The 21,191-nt window shown below is 41.8% G+C and overlaps 1 protein-coding gene across 1 annotated transcript in view; it reads right to left on the bottom strand.

Moving 5' to 3' along the window:
• usp49 (ubiquitin specific peptidase 49) overlaps nucleotides 1–21,191 on the bottom strand; it is a 37,522-nt gene extending 16,331 nt beyond the window's left edge. The window contains exons 1-3 of the mRNA XM_061932203.2: nucleotides 21,010–21,191; nucleotides 15,308–15,422; nucleotides 1,038–2,488 (exon numbers count right to left, since the gene is read on the bottom strand). Of these exons, the coding sequence (XP_061788187.1) occupies nucleotides 1,038–2,423 (1,386 nt within the window). The 5' untranslated portion in view covers nucleotides 2,424–2,488; nucleotides 15,308–15,422; nucleotides 21,010–21,191. The remainder of the gene's footprint in view (nucleotides 1–1,037; nucleotides 2,489–15,307; nucleotides 15,423–21,009) is intronic.

Below are 21,191 nucleotides of genomic sequence, written 5' to 3'. Positions count from 1 at the left end.
GTTGCAGACTCCTGAAGTAGAACTGACATTGTATTAGAGCAGACCTGGGCAAATTAAGGCCGGGGGCCACATGCGGCCCGTTAAACTTTTCAATCTGGCCCGCCGGACATTCCCAAATAATTTTTTTTTTTTTAGATTTTTAAGATGGAAACTATAGCTGCCATTATGATGTGTAGTGATGTTTTCAAATTAACATAAATCTTGAACTATACAAAGTATTTCAATGGTTAGAATCTGCGCTTTTGGATGATATACTAGTTACTATGGTAATCTAATTAGTTACTATGGTAATCCAAGTCACAGCAGCTCAGACGTGGCACCAAGCAATGTGGGTGGGGAGTGTTTCCACAGCGGCCAGCCTGAAATGGAGGTGTCAGGGACAGACGCGGAAGGAGATTTTTACAACAAAGTTGTAAAGCTTAGTGATGTATCAGATATATCAGATTGTAGTTGGGTTTTTTTTTACCCTTCGCGTTCATATTTCGCTGTGTTTGTTGCATTTTTGTTGCGTTTCGCTTGATTGTAAAATATGTCGATCAAGAGGGGGTGTGACGTTTACCGGTATATGTTGTCAATATTCAGTGTTTTATCGTTCATAGTTAATATTGTAAAAAAAAAAATCCATTACGTTTTTTAAGGCGGTCTGTCATAATGTGAGTAGAAATACCAGCCCCAGACACATTTTTTTGTCTAGATTTGCCCTCCCCCTCCCGAGTCAAAATAATTGGCCAGGCCTGTAATAGAGGTTAGTCTGCATTAATACAGCTCATTAGTTTTTTTAGTGCATACAGAGTAAATAAAGCTGCATGCAGCTACTGCCTTTTTGTAGAGTTGATAAAAAAAAAAAACTACATCAGGAAGTTGCCTACAGCCACAGTGTTTTTGGACCTGTCGTTATTTAGAGAGTTATTTGCTTTCGTAGACCGCGCACCCAATGACTATATAGAGAAAGGTTTTATTTGGAGCATTTACAATAATCAAGCATATCAATTTGAATATTCCAGATACACAGAGGCTTTGTGCTGAGAAACACTGACCTGGCTGAGTAGCTGCCCGTGAAAGATGGTGTTAAGAACCTTCAGCACTTGTTTGGAGAGCTTCCTCTTGGTGATGGGGATTACTATCCTGCGCTTGGAGCCCTCTGTGTCCAGCTCTTGCTGCACCTTATCCAGCAGCTCGCACAGGAACTCCTGGGCGTCCTGCTGGTCGTAGCCCCGGAATGCTGGGATGAGGTTCCAAACCGAGTGCAACATGGCGAACGGGGACACCAACGACCAGCGGCCCGACCACATGACCCTGAAAAGCGTATGCAACTCATGGCACAGAGACATCTGCTGGCGGGTGGAGCAGCGAGGCTCCTTGGGCTGAACCAACTCGGCAGCCTGAGGGGGCGGCGGAACGCTCTCCTTGTTGCCCATTGTCACATTTCCCAGCGGACTTGAGGTCAGCTCCGCCTTACCGCTGCTGACAACACTTCCCGGCGCTGGCTTCATCCCCTGCGAGTGGTTAGTCTTGGCTAGCAGCTCTTCTGTCTCGCACAGGTCCAAAGTGAGAAAACACTCCCTGAATTTCTGCAGGTGACTCAGCACTTGCAAGATGGAGTTCATATAGCACGTGTTCCCCAGGTTGCGCAGACCGGTGACCCCCGGAGCGAGTCGACGGCGAGTCGCAGAGTGAGCCGCGTAGTACCGCCTCAATTTAGCAGCTCTGCCGTTGGGAGGGGCCTTCCTTGACAAGGCGAGGAGGGAAGGCTTCTTCAGAGGAGGGGGAGGCAGGCGTTCCGGAGGGTCACGGAACTTGCAAGGAATGAGAGTGATGGTTGAACGCGGCGCCTGAGTAAGAAGCCTTGCACTCTTCCTAGGGGGGACACTGCCCAGCTCTTCCATGAGTCTCCTTTTCACCTCCTTTTTCTGTCTTTTCACCTCCTCCAGCTTCTCTTTGCGTTCGTTCTGCAGCTCCCGATATTTGCTCATCCACCGCTGAAGCATCTTTGCCAGGAGGCTCTTTCTCCTGTGGCGCAAGGCCAGCTGCATTGGAGGCTGCGGGGCGCTTTCCCCAGGGCGGTGGGTGCATGCCACCCAAGCCGAGGAGCGCAGCGAGCGCCTGCCCGGGCTCCGGACAGTTGAGAGGGCCCCCCGGAGGAGCTTGAGGTCTCCCTCTGCGTTGTCGTTGAGTACATAGTCTCCACAGGCAAAGCAGAAGACGTCCAGCTCGCGCACCTCCATGGCCAGCGGGTGGTGGGACTCCTGAAAGTGTTTGAGGGAGTGCTCCTCCATGAAGCGTCCACAGGCAACGTAGGAGCACTTGAGGCAGGCCCACACCGAATCGGTGGTGCTGCAGTCCACGCAGTGCCATTTCTGCGGATTGAGGATGGAGTGGTTGTGGCCCAGGCGAAGGCGCACCACATGCTTACAGCGATCCATCTCTCCACATGCACATGTGCCCTCAGTGGTGGGACGCACGTCCTCTAGCCGGGCAGCAAGTCATTCTGCGGGTTGCAACGACACAATTAGACACATATCTACTCAGCAGGTTTACATTTGACATTGCCCAACAATTCACCATTTTCATTAATTTAAAAACACATTTTCCACATAAAAATAGATATAATCTGTTCCAGGGTTATCAAGACTGTCATGAAACTAACTACAGGCAATGCATTTTTACCAATGTTAAGTGTTAAACAAGTGTAAAAAGAACCGAATTGACGGATGAAATGAAAGCGATTTTTGTAAAAGATGTGCATGTCTCTTTTTTTAATTGTCACACAAGCGTAAAAAGAAGCTAACCACTAAATAAAACAACAAAAAAGTATTTTTTTTCAACAATGGTGACACACTTATCCATCCATCCATTTTCTACCGCTTATTCCCTTCAGGGTAGCGGGGGGCGCTGGAGCCTATCTCAGCAACAATCGGGCGGAAGGCAGAGTACACCCTGACAAGTCGCCACCACATCACAGGGCCAACACAGATAGACATTCACACTAATGCACGTTAATTACATCACTACAATGCAGTGTATTTTATTAGCATTTTGTTGTTGTTCTATGACAATAAAGTATTGAATTAAATAAACAAGTTTATTTTTATTGCCGAAAAAGCCAAATAAAAAGCACAGAATAATCATTTGATGGGTACCGATCGAATTCCGTCAGTACTACTGGCTACCGATTCAGGTAAAATCAAACGGTACCGTATTTCAATGTTTGTGCAACATGACGTCACGTCCCGTTGCAGACAACGGCACAGACCCAAGCAATTGGCAGGCAAACCAACGTATTATTTGCGGACGGTCTCTTGTTGCATTTTTCCATGACAACAAAGCAAACATGTCTGAAAAGTAAGGTTCAACTTTTTAAAATGCGCTAGCTCGACCCCGAGAGGGACAAGTGGTAGAAAATGGATGGATGGATAGCTTGATACTAATTTACATAGCAAATGCCATATACATGCTATTGATTAGGATTAGCATTGTGATTTCAACACATACAATTTTTTACATCAAAATTTCAACTAAGATGAACGTTACAATTAAACAGCTAGTGTGTAATCAGTACAATACTTATAGTAATAAACAATATGTAGGACTCAAAAGACAAGACTGGCACACTCAACTTAATGGCAAAGACTACTTCTACTGGCAACTCACCAAGGACAAATTGAAATGAATGCATACTTGCAAATGAGACTCAGAAATGTAAGAAAACAAGATAAAACGACTGGACTGCACAGTCATCAGTTCACAGTTAAATATTTATTTATTTATTTTGTAATTAAATAAATTACCACATGAACAGTGCCGGTATCGATTCCCAAGTAGCGTACAGGTAAAGGTATCCATCCCCAGTCTCTTCAAAGTTTTGTGCAACTTTAGAGACGTGGTTATTCCTTATTTATATTTTACTATTATTGTTAATTCCGTATTTTATTAATATGCATTTTATACATTCTATTTACCTACACAGTATTTGCACAATTGTTTTAGTTTTTTTTCTACTTGAGTCAACTGGGGTTGTTATAAATGTGCTAAAAAAAAATCTAATTTGATTGTAATTGGATGAATGATTGTGCAACCTAGTGTTCCACTATGCTTTGGATTTCTAAACGCGATCGTTAGCACTTTTCATCCTCGCTTTGTGCTCCACCATCATCAATCTTTAATTGTCCTAATTGCAAACTATGACCCAAAAGTAATTAAGCAAATATTAATTATGCATCTCAGTTTGCATAATTTTGACAATTTCATCTAAAAACTTTTTTCTTCAGCAAAATGACAGCATGCTTCGCTGTCATCATATCTACAGTTCCGGACAGAGGAATTTGCCAAACTCAAACATGAAAGATGGACAGCGCATCTGAAATCAAAGCAAATGGTTCTAATTCCCAAAAGACTTAAGGTATTTTAGTAAACCAATCAAATTAAAGCCACAACTTCAAACAATCATGGCCTACAATGATAATAACAGTCATTTTTGATGGACACCGTGAGAGGAACGCTTAACAATATGTTTATGATTGTGGTACACTACACAGCGAAACATGCTTAGGTTGGCGGCCCTATGGACTGGCTGACTAACGTCAATGTAAGCGGTTGTCGACATAACCGAATAAGAAACCAAAACTAGCCGTTGCTGGCACATTTGTGACTTTGGTTACAAGCATATAAGGAGAATAGGAAATGGTTTCACTCTGACTGCAATTGATCTGTGGCAGCGGGTGGTGTAATAAAGCATGTGCATGTCTTTTTTTTTATATAGAGCATGTGTGTGTCATTTTATAGACACTCTGGGAGTGACAAAAAGTGAGCAAAAAACATGAAAAAAACAAATATCTTAAGAAATACAAATTCTGTGATTTCTTTTTGTGTTTTTTTGTTTATGTCTCAAGTAAGATGGGCTGTCTTTGAGTGCTAAATGGGGGAAGCACCCACTACTTGTTGAGAAAAGTGATACAAGCTTTATTTATTAGTTTCTGCAAAAGTCTCGTCACTAGATTTGTCGCTTTTTTTTTAATGAAAAAAAAAAAAGAAAAAAGAATCTCGTAGGGTCTGATCACTCGCTAAATATAGCGACAATGTCACTAAGTCAGCAACACTGTTCCCTAACGCTACATCCTCTTATTCTCTGGAAGACCAGGGGCCTTATTTATTCATTTATCAAGGTTGCTGCGCACAATAAAGTTGCATTAGCAGCAGGGTTAAAATGTGCAAACATTGGTATTATTAGAAAATGTTTATGCTGAAAAAGTTGTGTATTACAACGCACTCTTTCAACAATGCAGAGATGAGGCAAAGTTTTTTAAACAATGAAAACAACAAAATTAATACCAAATTAAGCTCATACCCACATGCACTATAAAATACATAGCTAGCATGAATTGATTAACCTGGACCCCGACTTAAACAAGTTGAAGAACTTATTCGGGTGTTACCCGAATAAGTGGTCAATTGTACGGAATATGTGCAAACTACTAATAAAAGTTTCAATCAATCAATCAATCAATCAAAGCAACACATATCTCACAATGTACAAACTGTCCTGTAATTTGTAAATATACAGTATTGTACAATATATTTCTTAGCGCCTAAATATGACAATATGGAGCTTTATTAATTGTACATGCACTTATTATGTGGTGGGCCATTGAAGTATTCTTTATTTTGTTAATTTTTAATTGAATGATAGCACTGCATAGATATCTCAGGAGGTGTGTCTTTGACTTTGTCTGTGGCCATACAGTGAAAAGTATTTTATTAGATTAAAAGGCCAAAATACGTGGATTGCAGCTAGGGCTGGGCGATATATCGATAAGCGCGATATATCGCGGGTTTGTCTCTGTGCGATATAGAAAATGACTATATCGTGATATTCGAGTATGCGGTCTCACGCAGTTGCTTTTAGCTGCGGGCATTACACTACAGGCTCTCCTCGCTCTTTCCTGTGTCTCCTTCTCACAGACAGCAAGCGCAGCTTCTACACACGACACATACTGTCACGTCATACGTCACATACGTATACGCCCTCCCACAGCAAAGAGGTAGCAGCATGGGTTGTAACATTAGCTGTGATGCTAGCGGTAATATGAGCGAAAGAAGGTGTGAATCTGGTAACAAATGAAGGAATAATTAATTCCCCCCAAAAACAGCAGGGGGTCCATTATCTGGCGGTGGTTTGGCTTCAAGTGGGAATATGTCGAACAGACAACCGTAATTTGTCAAGTGTGGGGCGAAAGCGTTGCTATAAAAAGTAGCATTACTGCTAATTTGTAGCATCATTTGAAAAGTCACCTGCCTGGGAATGAATGGTGCTTACTCTGCATGTTAACATCTCCGTTCGGTGCCACACGCCCACACCATCAAAATGCAGAGGCAAACATTTCCAGATCAACACCGTATGAAAAAAATAGTGATTTTTTAGTTGTGATTTCCTTCTCTGCATGAAAGTTTTAAAGTAGCATATATTAATGCAGTATGAAGAAGAATGTTTTAATGTAGACACATTGAATCATCATACTGCTGTGATTATATGCATCAAGTGTTCATTCAAGGCTAAGGCAAAATATCGAGATATATATCATGTATCGCGATATGGCCTTAAAATATGGCGATATTAAAAAAAGGCCATATCACCCAGCCCTAATTGCAGCACAATAGTTTGTTAGATAAAATCATGTTAAGAATTTTGAAAATAAATATTTACTGTATCTTTTTTCTCTACTTTTAACATTTTATAACACAGATGGAGTGCAAATGTTTTGATCTCATGGAGCCATGCTGCATATACTGTACGCAGCTACTATATAATCTGTATGAGTATGTATTATTATTATTACCACTTAAATATTTTATAACATAAACAACTGTACAAAAAAACCTATTCATTATGTAATTGTGTACGTGCCAATTTCCCAAAAGACCTTTAAATATTGCTCATGGTGACCACTTGTGTCATGCAACAGAACGTTTGCTTTGCATTACTTGACAAAATAAACAAATAAACATTATTTGGACACAGATTTGGCAAACAGAAGGCCAGATTATGAATGATTTACTTAATCGCAGCAACAGCTCTCAGTCATGGTGGCACTCAAATATTGCCATTTCAATTGTTATTTTTTATTAGATGTGATATTATTTATCCCTCCAAAAATAATGCTTAAAGTAATAAGCATCAATCTGAAAATGTCGCCTTCTTCTTTGGAGTTGCTGTCTCCCTTCATTGACAGTCCAACATGTGACACTTTATATAACCACCATATACAGTCGCGGTCAAAAGTTTATATACACTTGTAAAGAACATAATGTCATGTCTGTTTTGAGTTACCAATCATTTCTACAACTCTTATTTTTTTGTGATCGAGTGATTGGAGCACATACTTGTTGGTCACAAAAAACATTCATGAAGTTTGGTTCTTTTATGAATTTATTATGGGTCTACTGAAAATGTGAGCAAATCTGCTGGGTCAAAAGTATACATACAGCAATGTCAATATTTGGTTGCATGTCCCTTGGCAAGTTTCACTGCATTAAGACACTTTTGGTAGCCATCCACAAGCTTCTAGCAAGCTTCTGGTTGAATTTTTGACCACTCCTCTTCACAAAATTGGTGCAGTTCAGATGAAACAAAAATGTAGCTGTTTGGCCACAGTACCCAGCAATATGTTTGGAGGAGAAAAGGTGAGGCCTTTAATCGCAGGAACACCATACCTACCATCAAGCATGGTGGTGGTAGTATTATGCTTTGGGCCTGTTTTGCTGCCAATGAAACTGGTGCTTTACAGAAAGTAAATGGGACAATGAAAAAGGAGGATTATCTCCAAATTCTTCAGGACAAACTAAAATCATCAGCCCGGAGGTTGGGTCTTAGGCGCAGTTGGGTGTTCCAACAGGACAATGACCCCAAACACACATCAAAGGTGGTAAAGGAATGTCTAAATCAGGCTAGAATTAAGGTTTTAGAATGGCCTTCCCAAAGTCCTGACTTAAACGTGTGGACAATGCTGAAGAAACAAGTCCATGTCAGAAAACCAACATATTTAGCTGAACTGCACCAATTTTGTCAAGAGGAGTGGTCAAAAATTCGACCAGAAACTTGTGGATGGCTACCAAAAGCGCCTTATTGCAGTGAAACTTGCCAAGGGACCTGTAACCAAATATTAACATTGCTGTATGTATACTTTTGACCCAGCAGATTTGGTCACATTTTCAGTAGACCCATAATAAATTAATAAAAGAACCCATCCATCCATCCATCCATTTTCTACCGCTTGTCCCTTTTGGGGTCGCGGGTGGTGTTTTTTGTCACCAACAAGTATATGCTCCAATCACTCTATCACACAAAAATAAGAGTTGTAGAAATTATTGGAAACTCAAGACAGCCATGCCATTATATTCTTTACAAGTGTATGCAAACTTTTGACCACGACTGTATATTATATAGCATGACCATTTATGGATAATTGTGGGAAGACACTGGTAAAGGAACTCTTTAAATGTTATATTTGTGTGTGTCCACACATTCTGAAGTTTGAGCTCACGCAATGTTTCATGTTTGAACCCGTGCACACTTTTATAAATGAGGCCCTAGTTGCGTATGAGCCAAGGCACGGCATCTGCAGGTTTCAACAAGTCAAATTTAAAACTTTTTAAGACCATAAAGAATATAATTTAAGACCCATTTCACATCGACAGGTGAGAGACAATATTTATGATGTCGAAGAATAAACTTTCCCGACCACCGAGGAGAGAAAGCAGCTCACCAGTCAATGATGTCAACATAGCCACACAAGCTAGTTAGCTCTCTGTGATCGCGGCGCCGCTATAAATATTGTGTCTGCGTTAGAGCTTATGATAACATATCACTAATAGCTGGTTGATAGTCAAGTCATAAAATGTAAATGGAGTGTTGTTGGCAGTTTTTGGATGGATATTTAGAGGGCTTTATGGGCGGAATGGAGGACCTCCAATAGGCTCCATTGTAAGCGCACTTTTTCTTGCATTTATTTACGAGTTAGAATGCATTAAAAATAACATACATCTGAATTCTTGTCTAACATAATGATTGTGAACAATAGGCAAATTTCCCCCCAAAAAGTGCAGTTCCCCTTTATTAAGCAGTGTTAGGCCTGAGTCGATAATAAGTCAATGAATTGAACGATAAATGAAAATAAATTAAATAATTTTTTCGGCATTGATAAATTGTCATGTTTGTTTTCAAGAGGAGGCGTTGCTTTCAGCACCTGAGTGCGTTCGTTCAATAGCAGAATCAAATGCAGAGATGTAAACACAATTTGAAGAAAAAAAAGAGGAAAACTGATGAAAAAGAGGAACATTTCTATCAGCACAAAGTGCTGCCACACCAGCCCCCAAAATAATAATTTGAGAATCAAGACTACATTACGTGCAATTGGGTGCATTTCTATATTATATTTTGACATTAGAATTATTCTCATCTACCAACCTCTTTTGGCTGTCTTTTTGACACTTACATTACATGTCCCATGTAATTAACCATATAATTATTTGTTTTTGCTAGATAATTTACTAACATTATTATCATTGAACATGTAGTGTAAAACTCTAAAATTATATCAATCAGTCAATGAAAGTTTACTTATATAGCCCGAAATATTACTTCGGGGCTGGTGTGGGGACGGCGTGGCTTGGTTAGTAGAGCGGCCGTGCCAGCAACTTGAGGGTTCCTGGTTCGATCCCTCAAATTTGATACTCTAACATTTAACAATGCAGAACAAAATAGATTTAAAAAACAACTAAAAACCAAAATAAAAAGTTAATTTGCAGTTTTAATCATACTTTATCATACATCTTTTTTAACTCACTTTTGTAACTCTCCTCCAGCATCCATTGCAATAAATTATGCAAATGAGGTGATAAATCAAATCAAATCAAATCAACTTTATTTATAAAGCACATTTAAAATTTACCACAGGGGTAGCCAAAGTGCTGTACAATGAACAGGTTAAAAGATAAAACGAGTACCGAGCAAACACAACACAACACAAACAGAACACGATAAAAAAATAAATCATTAAAATAGAATAAATAAAAACATAAAAACATAAAAACAGGTTCACAGCAGGTGTATTATGGGGCGCCATTGCAGGAAGGATATCACTCAGTGTTAAAAGCCATGGAATAAAAGTATGTTTTTAAGAGAGATTTAAAAACAGGAAGAGAGGAGGCTTGTCTAACACTCAGGGGTAGGTCGTTCCAGAGCTTGGGAGCAGCCACGGCGAAAGCTCTGTCACCTCTAAGCTTCAGCCTTGTGTCAGGGACCGTCAACAGCAGCTGATCGGCTGATCTTAAGGATCGGGTAGGGCAGTAAGGCTGAAGGAGGTCGGAGAGATAGGTTGGCGCGAGTTTGTTTAGACATTTAAAAACAAATAAAAGGAGTTTAAAATTGATTCGGTAACGCACAGGGAGCCAGTGAAGGGACGCTAAAATAGGGGTGATGTGCTCACGTCTGCGGGTCTGTGTTAGCAGACGAGCAGCAGAGTTCTGCACGAGCTGCAGGCGGGCGAGGGAGGCCTGGCTAATGCCTACATACAGGGCATTACAGTAATCAAGACGAGTCGAGATAAAGGCGTGGATTAATTTCTCAAGATCATGACTTGATAGAAGCGGTTTCACTTTCGCTATTTGGCGTAATTGATAAAAGCTTTTTTGAACGACGCTGCTGATTTGTTTTTCGAATTTAAAATCTGAGTCAAACTTTACCCCCAGGTTTGTGACACAGTCGCTGAGATACGGGGTCAGAGTGCCGAGGTCAACGTTGGGGGAGGGAGAGCGACTTGGACCGAACAACATAACTTCTGTTTTGTCTTCATTTAGGCTCAGGAAGTTAGCTGAAAGCCAGACTTTGATGTCGTGCAGGCAGTCAGTAAGATGTTGAACCGTGTTATTTTGTGCCATGGGAAAATAAATCTGGCAGTCATCGGCGTAAAAATGAAATGCAATACTGTATTTCCTAAAAATAGAACCAAGGGGGAGAAGGTAAAGCGCAAATAAAATTGGGGCAAGGATTGAGCCCTGGGGGACCCCATGTGGTAAAGGAGCTGTGGACGACATAAAACTGTCTACTTTTACACAAAAACTCCTGTCGGTTAGGTACGACCGGAACCAGTTGAGGGCGGCGCCCTTAATGCCCACACAGTTCTCAAGACGAGTGATTAAGGTGGCGTGGTCGACGGTGTCGAACGCAGCGGACAGATCTAAAAGCACCAGGACAACATATTTACCAGAATCAGTGGACAGGAGGATATCGTTAAAAACTTTTAAAAGCGCTGACTCTGTGCTGTGGAGGGCTTTAAAACCGGACTGGAACAGCTCAGTGATACCATTATCCTCTAAGAAGGGCAACAACTGACTGTAGACAACCTTCTCTAATATTTTGGAAATGTATGGAAGATTAGAGATAGGTCTGAGGTTAGAGAGGAGAGAGGGGTCGAGGCTGGGTTTTTTAAGTAGAGGTCGTACCACTGCATGTTTCAATTCTACTGGAACTATTCCAGAAGAGAGGCTACTATTGATAATGTTAAGGACACTTGATCCAATAGTAGCAAGTACCTCCTTAAACAGGCGAGGTGGGATAACGTCACTTAGCGACTTTTTGGACAGTCAACGGCTACTTTCCGTGCTGAACAGTTCGCAACACTGTTGGTGGCTACTCATAAATGCTCTAGAACTACAACTGGTTCGGAACCAAGAGTGTTTGAATTGTCCATCCATCCATTTCTACCGCTTGTCCCTTTTGGGGTCGCGGGGGGTGCTGGAGCCTATCTCAGCTGCATTCGGGCGGAAGGCAGGGTACACCCTGGACAAGTCTCCACCTCATCACAGGGCCAACAGACAGACAGACAACATTCACACTCACATTCACACACTAGGGGCAATTTAGTGTTGCCAATCAACCTATCCCCAGGTGCATGTAATCATCCAAATATGATTAAAAGCAAAGTCGAAAGCCGTCAACGTTGTGGCTCAGAGAGTGAACGCAGGTGGCAAAAAGTAAGCTAGCTAAATGATACTAACTAGCGAGCTTATTTGGGAGCCCCTGATTGTCTCCCTGTCCTGTAATGTAGTGCGGTGTTTAGGCAAGATGAACAGCGAGTACCTGCGGCTGAGGCGAGCGTTGAACACATTTTGTTTGGATCCAATTTTTTTTATTTCATAAAAATAAAAATAAATTTAAAGTACAAAAGACTAATGAAAATTGGAGGCCCGGAATTGAAAGAACTGAACTTTCACATACCCATCTTCCACCCATCCATTTTCTACCGCTTGTCCCTTTTGGGGTCTTATGCAAGTAATTTAGCGTTGCTGTGGGCTTTCTGAACTAAAACAAACACATTGCTGCGCATGCACAGCACAGTAGCTGGTGGTTATTGATGATTTCCAACCGGGCAGTACAGGTAGCCTACTTTAGTTCCGTTTTGTAGTTCCGTCATAGCGTCCTCATAATTCAAAACATTTAAAAGCAAGAATGAAGTTTATGCATGTTTTAGATAAAAGTAACGTTAATAGATTTTTAAGACCTTTCAAAATCTTATTGAAAGAGATTTTAGGCAAATTTTAGACATTTTAAGGCCTTAAATTTTTAGATGTTGGATTTAAGACTTTAAGACTTTTTAAGACCCCGCGGGTCAAGGTGTGTGAAGCTACATTCCATACTTGCCAACCTAGAGACCTCCAAATTCGGGAGATGGGGGGTGGGGGGGGGGGGGGTGTATTGTAGCGTCCCAGAAGAGTTAGTGCTGCAAGGGGTTCTGGGTATTTGTTCTGTTGTGTTTATGTTGTGTTACAGTACGGATGTTCTCCCGAAATGTGTTTGTCATTCTTGTTTGGTGTGGGTTCACAGTGTAGCACATATTTGTAAGAGTGTTAAAGTTGTTTATACGGCCACCCTCAGTGTGACCTGTATGGCTGTTGATCAAGTATGCCTTGCAGTCACTCATGTGTGTTTAAAAATTGCATATATTATGTGACTGGGTCGGCACGCTGTTTGAATGGAGGAAAAGCGAACGTGACGACAGATTGTAGAGGACGCTAAAGACAGTGCCTTTAAGGCACGCCCCAATATTGTTGTCCGGGTGGAAATCGGGAGAAATTCGGGAGAATGGTTGCCCCGGGAGATTTTCGAGAGGGGCACTGAAATTCGGGAGTCTCCCGGGAAAATCGGGAGCGTTGGCAAGTATGCTACATTCACAGATAGTACAAAACCCAAAACCAGTGAAGTTGGCACATAATGTAATTCGTAAATAAAAACAGAATACGATGATTTGCAAGTCCTTTTCAACTTATATTGAATTGAATAGACAGCAAGGACAATATATTTAATGTTCGAACCGAGAAACTTCATTTTGTTTTGCAAATAATCATTAACTTAGAATTTAATGGCAGCAACACATTGCAAAAAAGTTGGCACAGGGGCATTTTTACCAGTGTTACATGGCCTTTCCTTTTAACAACACTCAGTTAACATTTGGGAACTGAGGAGACCAATTTTTGAAGCTTTTCAGGTGGAATTATTTCCCATTCTTGCTTGATGTACAGCTTAAGTTGTTCAACAGTCTCTGTTGTGGTATTTTACACTTCCTAATGTGCCACACATTTTCAATGGGAGACATGTTGGACTACAGGCAGGCCAGTCTAGTACCCGCAGTGTTGCAACACGCTGCTTGGATGGCAACATATGTTGCTCCAAAACCTGTATGTAACTTTCAGCATTAATGGTGCCTTCACAGATGTGTAAGTTGCCCATGCCTTGGGCACTGATACATCCCTATATCATCACAGATGCTGGCTTTTGAACTTTGCGCCGATAACAATCCGGATGGTTCTTTTCCTCTTTGTTCCAGAGAACACAACGTCTACAGTTTCCAAAAACAATTTGAAATGTGGACTCGTCAGACCATATAACACTTTTACACTTTGCATCAGTCCATCTTGGGGACGGCGGAGTGCAGTTGGGAGAGTGGCCGTACCAGCAACCTGAGGGTTCCTGGTTCAATCCCCACCTTCTACCAACCTTGTCACGTCCGTTGTGTCCTTGAGCAAGACACTTCACCCTTGCTCCTGATGGGTCATGGTTAGGGCCTTGCATGGCAGCTCCCGCCATCAGTGTGTGAATGTGTGTGAATGGATGAATGTGGAAATAGTGTCAAAGTGCTTTGAGTAACTTGAAGGTAGAAAAGCACTATACAAGTATAACCCATTTACCATATCTTAGGAGAGCTCGGGCCCAGTGAAGCATTTCTGGGTGTTGTTGATAAATGGCTTTCGGTTTTAACTTGCACTTACAGATGTAGCGACCAACTGTAGTTACTGACAGTGGTTTTCTGAAGTGTTCCTGAGTCCATGTGGTGATATCCTTTACACACTGATGTCGCTTTTTGATGCAGTACTGCCTGAGGGATCCAAGGTCACGGGCATTCAAAGTTACGTGCAGTGATTTCTCCAGATTCTGTAAACCTTTTGATGATATTATAGACAGTGAAATCCCTAAATTCCTTGCATTGGCTCGTTGAGAAATGTTGTTCTTAAACTGTTGGACAATTTGCTCACGCATTTGTTCACAAAGTGGTGAACCTCGCCCCATCCTTGTTTGTGAATGACCGAGCATTCCATGGAAGCTGTTTATACCCAATCATGGCACCCACCGGTTCCCAATTAGCCTGTTCACCTGTGGGATGTTCCAAATAAGTGTTTGATGAGCATTCCTCAACTTTCTCAGTCTTTTCGGCCACTTGTGCCAGCTTTTTTAAAACATGTTGCAGGCATCAAGTTCCAAATGAGCTAATATTTGCAAAAAATAACAAAGTTTTCCAGTTCGAACGTTAAGTATCTTGTCTTTGCAGTGTATTCAGTTGAATATAGTTTGAAAAGGATTTGCAAATCATTGTATTCTGTTTTTATTTACGATTTACACAACCTGCCAACTTCACTGGTTTTGGGGTTTGTACTATTATGTGTTTCTAAGTGAGAGCAAAACAGGTAGCGCCAAATCTATTTGTGGCGGTCCAAATGTAATTGTGGCGGGTCGCTACACATACCGTATGTAAAACACTGATGTATGTCGATGTAAGAGGGCACTTTTTAGTAATAAGAACAAGGTGGACTAGAAATTGATGGGTTGGCCAACAAATACGGGTTGTCAACATAAGAGGGACCGACTTCACTGTACTAATAATTCTCAACATTGAGCATTATTATCTTTGAAAAGGCAATGAATCCTATTATTCAAAAAAATAAGGACCATGACAGTAGAGAGAAGGAAAGATGTGCTTACTGTACAAATTGTTGCCTTGATCAGATTTTTGGAAAAACATCATTAAGTTCGACGAGAACAGCAACTCTTGGGGCTTTCAGCCATATCCACTATCATCAACATCTGCTGGAACATTCTAAAAAAGCAAAACAAGAAATTACAAGAAAAATCAATGGTTATAGTTCAAATGCACCAAATTTTCAGTTCAAGTCCTGGGTAGTATTCAAGTTAATCCTGCTGTCAAATGCATGTTACGCTTCCTGTTTGAGCATCTGAGTGTTCACCGGGAATCTGGAGTTTAATCCGTGTGCCTTGAGCAGGATTTGTACAAACTACTTGGAACTCATGCGGCTTAGATGATGTGGCAACTTGGAGGTTCCGCTTCACATTAGCGGAGGAACTCTTCTGTCGAGCGTACCGCAATGCAACTTCTACAATCGAAATGTATCAAACTTATAAGAAAAGACAAAAAGACATTGCAAGAGTAAACATTAACTGCAGGAAGTGAACTGATTATCAGTAACTTCCCAAATACAGAGAAGGATGAAGGCTCAAATAAACTCTGCTTCTTCCTACTCCTTTTCAGGACTGTTGAACTGAGTTGAGTTGAGTTTGAGTTTATTTCGAACATGCAAGCATACAACATGATACATCACAATTTCCAGTTTCTCTTTTCAACATGTTTGAAAAGGAGTAGGAAGAAGCATAGCTTATTTAATCCTACCCCTTTTCTTTTACATAACAGTTGCTAAAACTTTTGTTCACTTCCTGTTCTCAATGTATTCACAATATACTCCATAAGTAATCACAATAAAAATAAATAAATAAATAAATAATACTCGGTGAAGTAAGTTACATGTGATATGGTGAGATGAGTAAGATTATTTTGAAAAAATGAACGGATGGATGGATCTAACGCAGCCGAGCTGTCACCATGTAATCTATTTTATGTATTATTATTGCCAAGCAAATATTCTTATAAGGTAAACAACTGTACAAAAACATGTATATTTGGCCAGCCTGCCAATAATATATTGAAAGCATCTTATATGCATGCCAAGGTTGTAAAGAAAATGTAAAAATGTGAAGTATCATTTTGAATCTGTATAAAAAACAATCTGAATCTGAATCTGAAATTGCCCAAAATAGCTTTTAATACTGCTAATGGGGACTACTATGCAAAAAAATGTCTGCATTGCATTACCAACTTCCATCCATCCATCCATTTTCTACCGGGGTCGCGGGGGGTGCTGGAACCTATCCCAGCTGCATTCGGGCGGAAGGCGGGGTACACCCTGGACAAGTCTCCACCTCATTACAGGGCCAACACAGATAGACATTCACACACTAGGGACAATTTTAGTGTTGCCAATCAACCTATCCCCAGGTGCATGTATTTGGAGGTGGGAGGAAGCCAGAGTACCCGGAAGGAACCCACGCAGTCACTGGGAGAACATGCAAACTCCACACAGAAAGATGCCGAGCCTGGGAATCGAACCCAGGACTTTCATATTGTGAGGCACGTGCACTAATCTCTGTTCCCGTGCATTACCAACTTGACAAAATAAATAATAAATACATTTAGACAAAGAATTGGCAAACAGAGGGCCATTTTCTTTCCTCTAAATCTCAGCAACAATTCTCAGTCATGGTGGAGCTTGCACTCAAATATTGCGATTCCAACTGTTATTGATTACTCGATATGACAGTACTCAGCCCTCCAATAACACAAGTGTAAACGTAATAAGCACTATCTGTGGGTTTTATTTATACCAAATAACAGTTTAAAATACCCACTATTGAATTGTGAAACCATGCTTGAAACTTTGTTTGTTATGATGAAAATTAAGCACCTATTTATGTATGAGCAACTCAGTATTAAATTCCTGACCATTCTGCGACCATGTACACAAGATTAGATAGAAATCCGTCAACACAAAATGTTACAGAAAACTCTGGCTAATTATAAGATCCACCAGAGCAATGGCTGCTAACTTTTTCTGGAAATATTGTGCAAATCCACATAAAACCACTTGATGCTCCTCAGGTTGGCACAAAAAACACTTTGAACAGTGATTTTGCTGCTTGTTTTGTGTAACAATTGCATTGCATATTTCAATTTCAGATCAAATTTCAACTAGTCCAGTCAAATGTAGACATTTTATATGCTTATTTCCATGCAAAGCCATATCAAAAATACTGGCATTGATGTCAATGAAAGTCTATGTGTATGTTCAATTATTACTGGTATCATGCAGTTACAGCAAATAACTGTTTAAAATAAAGCTCAACATTGATTTACTGACATGTTAAAACAACTATGATAGCGAATAGAAAGTGTAAATGTGAAAATGTGTGTTGTACTTGTTAATATTTCTCTAATATTGCGTCTATTCTAACGACACTGTCGACTGCAGTTGTTAATCCCGGCTCGTTCGCTACTTGTTGTCCGGTTTCCACACGACACAATAAATACATTATTTAGACAAAGAATTGGCAAACAGACGGCCATTTTTTTTCTGTAAATCTCAGCAACAGTTCTCAGTCATGGTGGAGCTTGCACTCAAATATTGCCATTCCAACTGTTATTGATTACTAGATATGACATAACTTAGCCCTCCAAAAAAATAACACAAGTGTCAATAAATGGCCATGTGAACGTAATAAGCATTATCTGTGGGTTTTGTTTATACCAAATAACAGTTTAAAATACCAACTATTGAATTGTGAAACCATGAGATGTTCCTGCTTGTAGATAGAAATCCGGCAACACAAAATGCTACAGAAAACTCCAGAGAAATGACTTCTAATTTTTTCTAGAAACATTGTGCAAATCCACATAAAACCACTCGATGCACCTCAGGTTTTCACAAAAAAACACTTTTAACAGTAGTTTTGCTGCTTGTTTTGTGTAACAATTGCATTTCATATTTCAATTTAAGATCAAATGTGAACTAGTCCAGTCAAATGTAGACATTTTATATGCTTATTTCCATGCAAAGCCATATCAAAATCCTGGCATTCATGTCAATGAAAGTCCATGTGTATGTTTCTCACTGGCACTCATCGAGGGCGGACGCTCCCCTTTCCTCTCCCTTATCTCTCCTGCTTGCTTCTTTGTCTTGTCTCAACTTTCTTGTTGCCTCTTTTTGCACTGCTCTCCAAATCTAAACATTGGAACTATTTAACTGGCCTCAACGAAATTGACAAGATCTTGGGTTTGGGGGGACCTGCTTGTCGTGACGGAGCGGTTGTTGCTGGACACGCGACGGTCTGTTGGGAGAAGAAGGAGGACGTGAAGATATCCACCTATTCGGAATGATGTGTACAGGACATTTGTTGATTGGAGTAAGCGTTGCTCTGGTTTGTCGACAAATTGGAAGTTGCTGGCAGTCTTCAAAGTACCCCAAAGCTGCTACAAATGATTGGCGGATGCGAGCAGAACTGTGGACACACTTGTGATTTGGATAACATCGGACTGTCTGCCCCCCCATCCAACGCCCTTGAAGCAAATCCCTTAGGGGTGATGGACGGCTGGGCAGCGCCTGAAAAGCTGCAGCCTGCCACCGTGGCCCCCACTCCCTCGCCTCTGTTGCAAGATGTATGTTGTAATATGTATATGTGCTTTGCTATGGAGTTTTTTTCCCACTCCAGATTGGGCCCCCTTAGGAGCCTAGTCTAGATTGTATTTTTTACTCATCCTTCCCCAGCGTTTACCTTTTTCCCATCTTTTACGGGGCGCCTTGTGGCGACCCATCAGCGTTTCTGTTCTGTAACCCTGTACACTGTCTGTCTAATCTTGAACGGGTTTGTGCTGAAAACAAAGTTTTGTTGTATTTGTGCAATGACAATAAAGACCTACCTACCTACTGTTGGAATATATTATGTTGGGATTTAATTAAGATAAAGAAGGATGAAGTGATTAAGAAATGTTTAGTTTATATATGCTTAGAATAGGCCGTGCAACTAATCATATCCTCTAAGTTCCAGTTGGAACTGGGTCCAAGTCCCAGCACACGCACATTCACTCTTATCGTCCACATTCTTGCTACTGGTGACGTGGCTTCTTTGCCGAGGTCTGAAGGACAACACCAGATATGAAGTCGGAGTCCAGGAAGGAGAAGGCAGAGGAAGATTCCACGCTTGGAAGCAGACACCTCATTGCATATTCATACATTTTGATATATATTGTAAGAGCGCGAGGGGGAGGAGATCTTGCCCCATGTGGAGGAGTTCAAATACCTCAGAGTTTCGTTCACGAGTGAGGGAAGAGTGGATCGTAAGATCGACACGCGGATCGGTGCGGCGTCTTCAGTAATGCGGACGCTGTATCGATCCGTTGTGGTGAAGAAGGAGCTGAGCCGAAAGGCAAAGCTCTCAATTTACTGGTCGATCTACGTTCCCATCCTCACCTATGGTCATGAGCTTTGGGTTATGACCGAAAGGACAAGATCACGGGTACAAGCGGTCGAAATGAGTTTCCTCCGCCGGGTGTCGGGGCTCTCCCTTAGAGATAGGGTGAGAAGCTCTGTCATCCGGAGGGAGCTCAAAGTAAAGCAGCTGCTCCTCCACATCGAGAGCAGCCAGATGAGGTGGTTCGGGCATCTGGTCAGGATGCCAACCGAACGCCTCCCTAGGGAGGTGTTTAGGGCACGTCCGACCGGCAGGAGGCCACGGGGAAGACCCAATACATGGCTGGCCTGGGAATGCCTCGGGATCCCCCGGGAGGCGCAGGACGAAGTGGCTGGGGAAAGGGAAGTCTGGGCTTCTTTGCTTAGGCTGCTGCCCCCGCGACCCGACCTCGGATAAGTGGAAGAAAATGGATCGATGGAGTGCGAGGGGGAGGGCGCGTCCGGACAGCCCTGTGTAAGACGCTGTGTTTGATGCTACTATTGGGACAGATAGCGCTCCGACAAATTGTATTAGAATTGTATCTGATAGGGAATTAATAATTCTGATTTTAAGTTTATACATTGTGTCCTCTTTAAACATCTTCTGGCTCCTTAATAAACGAATACGTCACACTACGTACCTACCTACAGTATTAGGGTTATCACACAGTTACAGCGAATAACTGTTTTAAATAAAGCTCAACATTGATATATTGACGTGTTAAAACAACAATGATAGCGAATATAAAGGTTTATGCTATTTGTACTTGTTAATATTTCTCTAATATTGCGTCTATTCCAACGACACTGTCGACTGCAGTTGTTAATCCCGGCTCGTCCGATACTTGTTGTCCGGCTTCCACACGACATCTGAGTCGGTCCACCTCGCCGTCTCCAGTTCGGCGTCGAGGCAGAACAAAGGGGCCAGAAAGGGGGCTGCTCTCCGCGAACTTTGTTGAGACAGCGCGGTCACCAAGTTAGCTCGCGTCTCTCAATGCTAGCCCAGACCAAACCGCGGCTCCGTGAAGGGCTAGCGGCGCCGCGCCATCTGCTTTGGCCCCGCCGCCGAGAAGGGCACCCCGTCGGCCGCGCGTGGCCGCAGAGTCGCCGGTGAGTAGCTAACATAAAGCCGCGGCTGATATTGCTGCGGTTCTGCTTTTAATTGAAGTTGACCTAGCCGCTGTTGTTGTTGGTCGCCGACCGTCTGACTACTGCTTAATAGCTAACGCGCCGCAAAGCGTGTACAAACTCCCCGCTGACATCCACGATGCAAAGCTCGCTAATAGAGGCTTTGTCTGCTAGCGCAATGGTGATAAAGGAAGATAACGTTACCATCGCCGCAACGCATCCATCCCGCACACGAGAAGGGGGAAAAACTGCTTGTTGTCCTCCTCACTCCCAGATTGAACAACCCAACTCTCGATGGGAGCCCGGAATCTGCTGCTCTGATTGGACCGAAGATGATCGACAGCCGGCCTCCCATTGGCCGAGTGGCGGAACAACAGGCAGCAGGA

The sequence above is a fragment of the Nerophis lumbriciformis genome, linkage group LG38 (genome assembly GCF_033978685.3).
Source record: "Nerophis lumbriciformis linkage group LG38, RoL_Nlum_v2.1, whole genome shotgun sequence".
In the NCBI taxonomy this organism is placed as follows: Eukaryota; Metazoa; Chordata; class Actinopteri; order Syngnathiformes; family Syngnathidae; genus Nerophis; species Nerophis lumbriciformis.
Note: the sequence above shows the minus strand (reverse complement) of the source record. Positions and strands in the feature narration are given on the sequence as shown.